Source organism: Mugil cephalus, chromosome 21, assembly GCF_022458985.1.
Source record: "Mugil cephalus isolate CIBA_MC_2020 chromosome 21, CIBA_Mcephalus_1.1, whole genome shotgun sequence".
In the NCBI taxonomy this organism is placed as follows: Eukaryota; Metazoa; Chordata; class Actinopteri; order Mugiliformes; family Mugilidae; genus Mugil; species Mugil cephalus.
The window spans coordinates 10,957,606-10,968,896 of record NC_061790.1 but is presented as its reverse complement, the minus strand read 5'-3'; the positions used below and the strand labels follow the sequence as shown (position 1 = coordinate 10,968,896).

General features: G+C 42.8%; 1 protein-coding gene across 2 annotated transcripts; it reads right to left on the bottom strand.

Annotated features, from left to right (window-relative positions):
• Window positions 1-282: 282 nt before the first annotated feature.
• Window positions 283-3,885, bottom strand: LOC124999190 (E3 ubiquitin-protein ligase TRIM35-like). 2 transcript variants are annotated; one of them, XM_047573990.1, is made up of 6 exons: window positions 3,238-3,885; window positions 2,099-2,194; window positions 1,797-2,027; window positions 1,692-1,714; window positions 1,438-1,556; window positions 283-1,316 (listed from the first exon to the last, which is right to left on the bottom strand). In XM_047573990.1, the coding sequence occupies exons 1-6, from the start codon at window positions 3,640-3,642 to the stop codon at window positions 820-822; spliced, it is 1,371 nt and encodes a 456-aa protein (XP_047429946.1). In that variant the 5' UTR covers window positions 3,643-3,885; the 3' UTR covers window positions 283-819. The 2 variants fall into 2 exon arrangements, with proteins under 2 accessions (XP_047429946.1, XP_047429947.1); XM_047573991.1 differs by lacking the exon at window positions 283-1,316 and having other exon boundaries at window positions 1,354-1,556; window positions 3,238-3,883.
• Between the last annotated feature and the right edge of the window lie 7,406 nt (window positions 3,886-11,291).

Sequence of the window (11,291 nt, the reverse complement as noted above, 5' to 3'; positions counted from 1 at the left end):
TTGTTTTCCTTCATTCTTTCATTAGTTGAAAAAACATAGCAGGCATTCCAGCTGTAATACCAGTGAGATTCAGCATCGGTGTAGGGGCTTGGAGTAATGTATGTATGAGAGTGTGCTGGGGTGGAGGGGGTGGGGGGGTGGGGGGGGGGGTAAGAGAGATGGCAGTACACTAGAGACGATCAGCATTGCCTCATAATGATTCATCCCTGTGCTATGTGTGGACGGAGGCAGACATGGGCATTGTGGGAATGTTACACACAACTAAGACACTGGAGATGGGTGACGGATGGGTTTATTTTTTATTTATGCATCAAGATTATTATTACATAATTCTTTTCTTCTTCACTGCACAGCGGGTAAAGCGAGACACATTACCTTTTTTCATCGTTCATATATAAGTCTTTCACCAGACACTGCATGCATCCCAAGTGTCCACTACTTTCAAACCCCATCTTACCCCATCAACCCCACATCTTAAGCCCAAAAGTCACCCTTCGAAATCAGCGTTGCCGTGAAATAGACAACTAAGTGACGTTCAACGGACATCAAGCAAGGTTACAAGTATTTAGTCCAACCTTTACCCAGACTTTTTTATAGATTCTTATGACAATTATCATAGTCAACATCAGCATGATTCTCCTGGCTCTCATTAATTTTTTTTTTTAAAAAATCAATCAATCAAATCAAATCAATGATAACAATAATATTATCCAGGATGTGATATGGAAAAATTGGTTATGTTTTAATGTTTTAATCAACAGAGAAACAATCTCAGTTTCAGAGCCTTATATTATTTGGCCTTTTCACTTTGCATAAGATCTATCTGGGCTGTTTTACCTGCACTGATAACTCAGCTGGAAGAATTTTTATATTTTCCCGAAAATATGGATAAACTGTTTCTGTGAAACGCCATTTGATTGTGTATATGTGCACTTTCTGGTCAAGGTCAAAAAAGGACAGTGTTCCTTGGTCGTAATCCAGCTGCACTCTGACCTTCTGTGGTACATCTTCAGATACCATTTCTGAGTCGCTCACTGGAGTAAGCTCACGCAGAACATCAGTGCACACACACTTGCAGATGCCCCAGACCCTATCATTGCTTTGAGCAGCTAATCCAACGGCCCAATAACCATCCACCTCCACATCCCACCTGTGTTTCCCAGAGTTAAAGCCTTTGTGACCAAGAACATCTGAATGCAACAACCTTTCTGGGTTCTCAGGAAATGGCTGCCACTTGTCACTGTTTGTTGAAGAAGTCAGCTGTTGTGATACAGTTAAACAGCAGCCGGCAGTGTTGGGGTCCAGGGTTACAGGAGCTATTAAGAAAATAAAGAAACAAGGTATTTGTTCTTGGTTTTTATATTTTGTTAAAGTTCTATAGCTACCTGTTCATTCTGCTGCAGACGAAAAGTTAAAACAAGGCATTACATCACTTACTGTACTGTATTAAATCCTTCATCTTCTTCCAGACTGAATACAGTAGGTTCCCACAATGTTTGGCCTCATCTATCAGGGCCCCTGATGGACTCACTGGTTCTGGAAGCTGGCACTGGGATCTGAAATCATTAGGGCGATCACAGTTTACCAGGATTTTTTTTAATACATCCTTTGGGTACTGTTTATGTGGTATCCCCCATAAAAGCATACCAATGATAAAAGCAACACCAATGAGCCCTGTCTCGATAACTCACCGTTCTATAGTGGTTTTGATGTTCTGTGAGATAAAAAAAAAAACAAGAAGCAAATAAATAGATCAATAGATTTCATACATAAAATTCATATATTTACTATATTACCTGGATAAATGCGATGTCCTCAGCTTTCATCTCCTCCTCTATGGTTTTGATTTTGTCTGCGAGTGAGGAGATCTCTGCGCTCAAATTCATTATCCTCATCTTCATTGCCTCACTCTTGTGTATTTCCTCTTTCCTTACTGCATCTGTCCTACGGGCTTCCTCCGCTCGCAGGAACTGGTAAAGCTTCTGAAACTGCTCTCTGATTGCCTTTTCTGTCTGCTGAGCCTGGAGCTGAAGAAAAACACCTTTAAACAAAACACATGTTGCTTCCTAGCTTCATAGCCATTAAGTTTGTGACCTACCTTGATGTGGCTGGCCATTTTGTCACACTTTAGTTTTGCCTTTTGAAATAACCCCAGTTTGGTCTTTAAGGTCATCAGGTTCACTTTGAGTTGATTCTACAAATAAAGATGGATGTGTTAATTACATAACAAACAGGGGATTGTTTTTTTTGTTTTGTTTTTTCTCAAAAATGTACTAAATAAAAAAACCCTCTCTATTAAGCCTTAGGGAGAGGTGAGTATATATCGTTTTAACTTGGCATTTCACCCAACGACAGCTGAGATAGGCTCCAACAACCCCTTCGACCCTCTAGAGGATAAGCGAGATGAGATTTCTCTGATGTGTCACTTTGTCTCTCCCTTAATTATTGAGGGTTTTATGATGTGTAAAGATGCCCCTCTAAATGTTACATAGCCAAAGAGTGGTGAAAAACAATATTGCACTGTCGTCCGAAGGGAAGCCAAGTAGAGTTGACTGCTCTAGGTGAAAAAAAATCGGGTGAGGCTGCTGTCATGACACTGCTCACCTGTGATTGGCCAGACCGTATCAAAGGAAGCCAGTCACTTTTGGCCTCAGGCCAGCATTACCGTCATCATAATACCATTGAGTGAAATAATACAACATTAGCAATTTTGTGTTGACATTTTGGAGAATTTGGAGCATTTAGTAAAACTTATTTTTTTTTGAAAAACTGTCTCTATAGGTTCTGATTATAATTTTGAATGAATGCTATTTTATAACTATCTAATTTACACTGTGCATTAAGCTGCAGTAGTGCATTTGAGTGGGCGGTTGAGTTTTTGTCTCACTTGACTTCCTCCAAAAAATAAAAATAAAAAAATCCCAATGCCACGCCACTGGTAGGTTCACAACTTCCAAATACAGATGTCACACATGAAATCGACTTCAGAAAACAACCTGTCCAGCAGATTTTGAGTCTTAATGCGTAACTGCCTTTGATCCCTGTAAAACAAGTAGAGACTACGTCTTTAAGAGCTGTAATTCTTAAACCCTTTCACCTAATTTTATGTGAACACCTGCAGTGTAAGCCTCTATTTCTGTATATAACTTTAACTTTAAGATGTTTTGCTAAACATCTAAAATAACAAAACTTGTCAGTTTACAAAAACATATAGATCTAATAGTACATGTTGCTTACTCTATAGCCTTTTGCTGCTTCATTGATTGGGACGCAGTCGTGTTTCTTGTGTTTTTTTGCATCTCTACAAATCACACAGATGAATTGCTGGTCAACCCGGCAGAAGAGTTTGAGCTTCTCACTGTGCAGACTGCAAAAGTCCTTGGATCCTGATGCAGCTCTCTGAGCCTTCTCTCGTCTCAAGATGTCAGACAGGTTTCTCAGTGCCAGGTTTCGTGGAGGCTGAGGCATTGGAAATAGTTCCTTGCAGACCGGACAGGTCTTTTGTCTACTCTGTCTCCACCACTCCTGAAGACAGACCTTACAGAAACTGTGACCGCACAACAAAATAACAGGATCCTTAAATATGTCACAGCACACGGGGCAAGTGCAGTCCTCTTCAGACTGTAGCGCATTAGAAGCCATTGTGTTGATCCCTCTGGTTGTTCTTCCTTTCTGCTTGGCTCCCAAAACCAACTTACTTTCACTTTCACAAAGCCGCTTGTAGTTGCTTACATTCAGAACTTACAGCTCCAGGTAGATCAACAAATCCATCACAAATTCCCATCTGTATTAATAAAAGTCTCGTTTAGTGGATTATCTTACTTAGTTTTAATATGAATACGTGGCTACAGGTGCTGTGGGTGCTGACTCACTGCTTCCTGTTTACTATGAAGAGAAGGAGGAGTTCTGGTATTTTTCTACCCTGTGAGATGAATATAATAAGACACTCATGGGGACCATGGGGACCAGGACCCTGCTAGTTGGTTTCTGCATTTGTTCACTGATTTCACTGATCTAGATTAGGACTCCTTGATACAACTGATGAATTGCAATGTTAATTTGTCTGAGTAAGGTATAGCAGGGAAACTTTTGCAGAGTAGAGGCAACACTGATCTCTGTGGCCACACGTGGTAATAACAGGATTCCAGTTCACTGAATTCACCTGGGCTCAAAGTTTGAGTGATAAATGGCACCAGAGAACAGATATGCAACAAACACACAACACAACAAAACTCCTCTCAAAACCAACCGTCTCTTTGATCATCCACATCAACGGGTCCAGCTGAATAACACTTTTATAATGTCAGCTAAAAGTGCATTTCAGAATCAGAGCAGGATTTATTGCACGCTCACACTTAGTGTTTGGTGTAACAAACATGTGAAAAATGGTCAGTACAGTTGAAAGAAAATAAGATTAAAGTAAAACAATAAAAGCTCTGGTTTACTGTGATGTTTCTTCCTCACATAAACTGTCAATGAAGCTCGGTACAAGTGTAAAATATCCTCTCAAACCAAACTGTCCCTTCAGACAAGTTTTTCAGTGTGCACAGCAGTGTGCTGTCATATCACCAATAGTAGTAAAGTAGATTGGACCTTTGTCCAAATGTGCTGACATGATTTAAGACACTAACACAACTAAACATAAAGCAAGTGAAGCAACACAATGCTTGTTAGTAGTTTGTACGTCAGTCCAGCCTGGTGTCCACTTTGCAGACTTTATGTGATGCTCTCACCAACAAGTAATCGCCAGTCTGAGATGTACTCATGTGCTTGATCGATTTTTTCTTCTTCTTCTTCTTTTTTTTTTTTTTTTTTGCTGGTTATGGCTGTTATATATTGCCGTAACTCGGAGTGGAGTGGAATGGAAAAGATCTAATCACCTGTGTTACAAGTAGTTTCAGAGCAATAGTGGTTATTTCATGAAGACGCTCGTGCACACTCATGTTAAAGATCCAAGGATCCAGCAGGTATCCAGTAGGTTTCCAAGACGATTAAAATGCATTTGGAAAGAATTCCTGTGAAATGCAGTACGTCAGTTTCCTGATATCTGGAAACGCTTGTACGTTCTGGCATTCATATTCAGAGGCAAGAGTGGCACGGAGCAGGTGGAACACGTGTGCAAAATATCAAAATCAAGACGACGAACCCACTTTAGGAGAAGTTTCCTTTTTCTTCTGCAGCATCCTTCACCAGCTTCAAGTAAAGGACAAACGCATCAGCTACATACATCACACTCGCGGCAGTGAAAATCACAAGTGATTTGCCCCTTGACCGCTGCAGCAATAGCTATCAAAGGCTAACTGCTTTAACACGACAGTGCACACCACCATGTGGCTGGCTTACGCTACTTTCTCTCTCGTCTTCCTCTTTCTTCCTACAGGCGTTAATAGAAAAATATTAAAAGATTAAATATGCCTCCTGTCTTTTTCAGTCTTTTCTGCCATGGCTGTACGCTCCCAGTTGACATTTTTGGTTCAATTTGATCTGATACATTTGGTGTCAGCTGCGTTAAAAAAAAAAAAAAAAAAAAGCCCTGCGCCATCTCTGCCAGGGTTCAGACCGATGGGGTATCCATATCTCTCTCGCGGAGGAAACGCTTCAAACTGCGAGCTCAGTTACATAACTTTTCCCACTTACCTTTCCTAGACTGGTGTACTTATTACGGCTGGGAACAGTGATGCAGGGGTGAGTTTCTGTGTGACTGTTTCTACACTTAAATATTATGCCCATAACCATAAAACATTCAATCCACATAAAGCCAAGTGTTCTGGATCTGGCCACAGTAGTCTCCCCAGGGTGGTGCAGTAAAACCGTCCCGAGCCACCATTAGGTGGAGAGAGCTGGAAGAAATACTGGACAGGGGCTGGGACTGAATGAGAGCGAGAGCACAGCTGATGGTAAACTAATTTCGCTGGCCTGATACCCCACCCCAGCGCACACACAAACCGCATGCTTCTCTGCAAAACGCACATACTGTACTGTACTACGCTCCACGCTCGTTCCGTCTTTTCCTTCAGCTCTCGCACACACACGCGTGCGTGCACACTTGATCACCGTCTCCATCATCTGTCTTGTGGGACAAAAGGCTGTGAAGGAATTCAGCAAGACACCGTTGCACTTCTCTGCAGACTGTGGGATAAGAGCGTTGTGTATCATTTCGGTCGAAGGGGAGGAAAACATTAGTCATGCTCTTTAGATGAGGAATAGGTGCGGGTACATCTGAAAGGAGTTGTGCTTTGACGCCAACAGAGAGTATTTGTCAAATTGTAAATGTCAAATGTCTGAAATTCAAACAGCTAGTCCTCGAGACTAAAAACCACTGTCAGCTGATATGACGCGCCAGCGCAAGTATTTCACTCCTCTCGAAAATAAAATTTATTTCAGGGTAGGCTACACGACTTTGTCCATACGGAAGTCCATGCAGAAAAGGTTTTTTTTTTTGGTAAACGCACACTAGACTGCACAAAAAAAAAAAAAAAAAAAAAAAAAAAGTTGCAAGTGTAACCAGAGCAGCAGCTTTGCAGCAGGACATTACAGGAATTTACGACGTGTTAAATGTTTCCTTTGTTCTTCCCTGTGGCAGCTCGCTGCGGCAATTAGGGGAGGCAGCGGCCTGCAGGGAGCTCGTTACTTCGCTCCCTATCGCGGTGTCTTCGTCCAACATCATTTTTATACCGAATGACCTGACCGATACTTCCAGCAGTAACTGCTGGAAGTATCGGCAGTACTTCCAGAAAGTAACACTTTCACGTGTCAAGAGTTTGAGAACTTCAGGAAACACTGGGCCTTTTCAAGCGGAAGAATCAAAGCGATGCGAATCTGTCAGATGCGCTATCGGGAACAATTTAATGCTGTTGTTTTTTCAGTGTCGTGGTAAAACCTGAGATCAGGCCGTGGCACTCGGCCAAAGTCTAAAATGCCCCGGATTTTTTCTGTGCACTTGGACCCTGAAATAAACCCCATGCGCCATTCCATTTGGCAAACCAATTTGAGATGGAGGGTGGGGGCAGAAAAACGAGAGGTATTGGTTAGCTGTAGTAATAATCATAAATCACTTCTGAAATGCTGCCATGTCACATGCCACACTGCGCCACTAATGACCAGGCCCATCTTTCACCGGGTATTTTTATCTGTGTGCCCTGACACTCGACTTCTGAAATCGTCCTCTCGTTTTACGTCGTCAGCACCTCGGCCCGGCCTGAGCACAAGTTCCTCACATATCTATAAATACCAGCCAGCTAAATGGCATTTTCTCTCACCCACCCCCTGCTTGGCAAGTACCGGGAGCTCTGTGACTTGGCAAACGGACTCACAGTCCTACGCCGCTAAACATCTTGGGGCTTAGCCCCCCACCCCCCACCCGAGTGTCACCCTCCGGAGAACAGCTGGCCAAAAAAATAGATCCATCTGCCACTGCCTTTAAATTCCAGAGTGGTTTCAGTGTAATGAAAAAAAAAGAAAAAGAAATCTGCAATTAGTTTTCAGAATTTTTATTTTTTTTTTACAAACCATAACAAATGTTAGAACATTGGGGCCTGTTTTAGAACACCTGTTGGATTAACTTGTACTGCAGGTGCAGTCAAAGCATCGACCTACATCAGGGCTTCTTGCGTACCCGCATACACTCGCACACACGCAGAGAGGCACAAACACCTGTACAAGCTTCCTTTGTGCAGAATGTTCTGCCAAGTTTTTTAAGCTTGCTGACATGTGGCACTAGAGACTACAGGTCAGCGACAGCTTCCTGCTATTTTGGGCTGTGTCACAGCTTGAGGTTTTAATTTATTCTGCCAGAATGTGTCAATCACTTAGCAGCAGGGTTCACAGGCCTGAGTGTGGGGCTCTCAGGCACCGTAGCCGAGGCCTCATTCTTCTTAAAGGAGTCCAACAAGAAAACAAACTGATTTTATAGCAGCAAACAAACTCCACTATTCATAGAAGCCTCTCAGTCCTCCTTATATATCACGTCCGCAACTCGGTTAACATTTCAGTTCGGATGATTCGGTTGGTCAGAGAATGTGATTGGCTGCAACCTACCATCTCTCCAAGCCCCCAGGAACTTGCTTCCAGGACCGAGTTAGGCAGGACCTGGCCGAACTCCTCCGCTCTGGAAGCAAACTTTTTGAGACACTCCCTTCTGGCGGGAGGCTGAGGTCCATCAGCACCAGGAACAGTTTCTTCCCATCTGCAGCTGACCAGTTCAACACGTCTTATTCCACCTCAGTTGTACATTGCAGTCGCATTGTGCATTCATGCGGACTCTCTGAATCCGTCTAAAACCTTTTTGTTATCCCGTTATCCTTGCAAACTGCGGCGTATTTAATTCTTCCGCACACTGTACAGCTGGTTCACATTAAAAGTAGATCCGTTCTTTACTCCAAATGTCTCTATAATACTGCATATTCATGTTTCTTGTCTTGCAGAACGTGACATTACCATTGTTGTGTTTATTATCATTGCTTTGCACCAATCTCTTGGCCCTCACTGCCGCGCTCCAAAGGCCTGACTGGCCGCGGCACCCGCATTGAGCGGTTTGCATATTCCATGGCATCGGCTGATGACACGACGGCTTACGCAAGACCCCCCCTCCGCGTGTGCCAGGTCAAGGCCACCTAGCAGCGATACATTCTGTGCATCCTCGTGGCACGAATGAGATTTAGTTCCAGTCATATTACATTAAGGAGAAGCACCGCAACACATTTTATTTTTCCACCTGTGACGTGTGCATCAGATTTACAGTTTGCTACATAAAATATGAAGTTCGCAGGGAGGAGACAGGCGGGGAAAGAGGAGTAGCGAATGTCCCAAACTGAGGCACAAATGAGATGTTTTCAGACGTGCTTAGAGGTGTGATCTTAATATATCATTGCTCGTGAGGAAATGGCATTAGTCGGAATACACCTCGCTCCAGAATCTCTTTTAGCTCAGCACCTAGGGCCGCCCTGCTAGTTTCCTTTCCACCCGTCGAGCGGGGGGTCAGTAAATACGGCAATTGTTATCCTCTCTCTCTCGTCTAGCAGAGCTGTCTGCCATGCCAAGGGTTTGAATTCGACCCTCCCGATGCGGCGCCAAAACACACACACGTCTGTCAACATGCAATGTCATGCCTATTACGCAGGGCATCGTATGACTTTGTACTGCTGCCCCTGTCCAATTTTATATTAAAAAAAAAACAAAAAAATGGCGGGTCCCGGGGTTCAACATGCTTCTGTGTTTGTGTGGAATTTTCACTTCCTCTAATTTTTGTGATCGCTGTAAATGAATACAACATTTGACTCGGAGGTCTTTCCTGTTCCTGACGGATTTGTTGCACTTAAACTGACATTCGCAAAAACACAAAGCAAACCCTGCCATTGGAAGATTAAGTTTTATAATACAATAAATAATCTCTGGCACAGAGGTTTGGCAGAGTAACTGACATCTTTCCTTTCTCTTTCCCCCCCCCCCACACTTTTGCTGTGTCAGTGTTAAACACTTTTGTTCATTGTCTCTGGATCCGTCAGCTGAAGTGCCAGCAGATTGCACGGAGACCATGCAGAGACAGAAACTCTTTTATTACCTAGAATCGATTTGAATCACAAATCTGTGAGGGACGAAAGAAAGAAAATGATCTCAGCAACGTCATGATCCCAAATAAATGACAGCATGGTAAAAGAGCGCTGATCTAAGGCCAGCGGGATCCAGCAGTCAGAGAATCCATACTCCATAACAAACATTCAATTTTTTCAAATAAACATGACTCCATGGTCAAATCTGGGGCGTCTCTGAAGCTCTGCTGTTTGACTTGACTCTCCCAAGATGTTTCTGAGCCATGCTGCGCTGTGTTTATTGTTTTATCATATATCTCCAGCGCGTCTCAAGGCCCTCTATCAGCGTTACTGTTTTCTCTGTCTGTAACTGTTCAGAGATTAACCGGCGCTGCGTCTCATCTGAGCCAAGTTTTTGCTTTCTCGCCTCCTTAGATACCTAGAGATTTTGTTCAAAGGCTCATTTCCCAATACACTTTGACCACTTTATCAAGCCGCCCAGGCAGCTTTTTGGTGTGCTACATTTCCGCTGCCACTCTAGTCAAGAAAAAAACAAGGAAGAGTTTGATTTGTGACGTGGTTTAATTGTATAATTTGAAAGTAATAATGAATATGACACCGCCATTAAACTGGATTCCATGTATAGATTGGGTTGTGCGTGCCATATGGTGAGCTTCTCTTTCAATTACCTCGGGCTTCAGAGACAGAACAAATGTGCCTGGACCTTCAATAACTTATACAAGCAAGCAAAACCTTTTCATGAGCTATGTCTCACGTACACATATCTTCGTGTATGGATCTTATTAATTTTTCTTATCTTTACTGGATGACACTTTAGTTTTTATACTATATCTCCCATGCATTTGTGTCTTTAACAGATTTTTCCATTTATATTTATGCGTAACCTCCTAAGTTATATTTCTGGCACAACTTCACCTGCTATACCAAAGTGCATGGAGGAGGAAAAGAAACTGGAGAAAGGTCAAGACTCTAGTAGAACTTGTAGCAAACGGAACAACTCTACTAAGGCCGATACGTTTGGGTCTTGTGGCCTTCATCGAGGTCCTGCTGAAGATCCCCGAAGTGACAGCGATGACGTCATCGTTGAAGACTGCTGTAATAAACCCTTTAACCTCTCTGATCTGTAAGTCTCTTGCTTCACAACCTTTTGTCTTTTGAGCGTGAAGCAGAGGTCTACTGTCTGTGCCAGGGGCCCCCGCCTGGAAACAAAAAAAGGAGACATGGCGTTCGCAGTTTGGGCCCTTGGGCCCCACCTGGCCAAGGAAACCCGTCTGACTCTGTGATCTTTTTTAAATCTCTTCTAAATGTCTCTTTTAAAACACACCCTTTATCTGTGAGCCTTTGCTGGTTTAAACTTAGGTTTTAAATGGGGTTGCTAATTATATGTTTTATTGTTATTGTGATATTTTTTGCCTTTTTGTGCTTTTTGTTTTTTTAAAATGCAGATTTCAAAGTCTTTGTTAAGCACTTTCTAATGCTGACACTTATAGATAGATAGATAGATAGATAGATAGATAGATAGATAGATAGATAGATAGATAGATAGATAGATAGATAGATAGTGTGCAGTGTTGGGTGCGTGTTGTTTTTGCTCTGATGAGATATATAAAACTGTGAGCACGTCATTTGGCCCAAACTATTAATAAGAAGTCATTTCGGTCCCCTCCCTCTCGCTCTGAAGCCCATTACTCCTTTGGACACTTGCCCAATAGTGTCCGCATGGCAGCTGGACGCATGCGCAGC

What these genes read in the sequence shown, in the direction of transcription:
- LOC124999190 (XM_047573990.1), bottom strand. Translation starts at nt 3,642, where the DNA reads ATGGCTTCTAATGCGCTACAGTCTGAAGAGGACTGCACTTGCCCCGTG. An exon ending in AAATGGCCAGCCACATCAAG is followed by an intron (nt 2,028 to 2,098) that starts GTAGGTCACAAA and finishes GTTTTTCTTCAG; the next exon opens with CTCCAGGCTCAGCAGACAGA. An exon ending in ATCAAAACCACTATAGAACG is followed by an intron (nt 1,557 to 1,691) that starts GTGAGTTATCGA and finishes TAATGATTTCAG; the next exon opens with ATCCCAGTGCCAGCTTCCAG.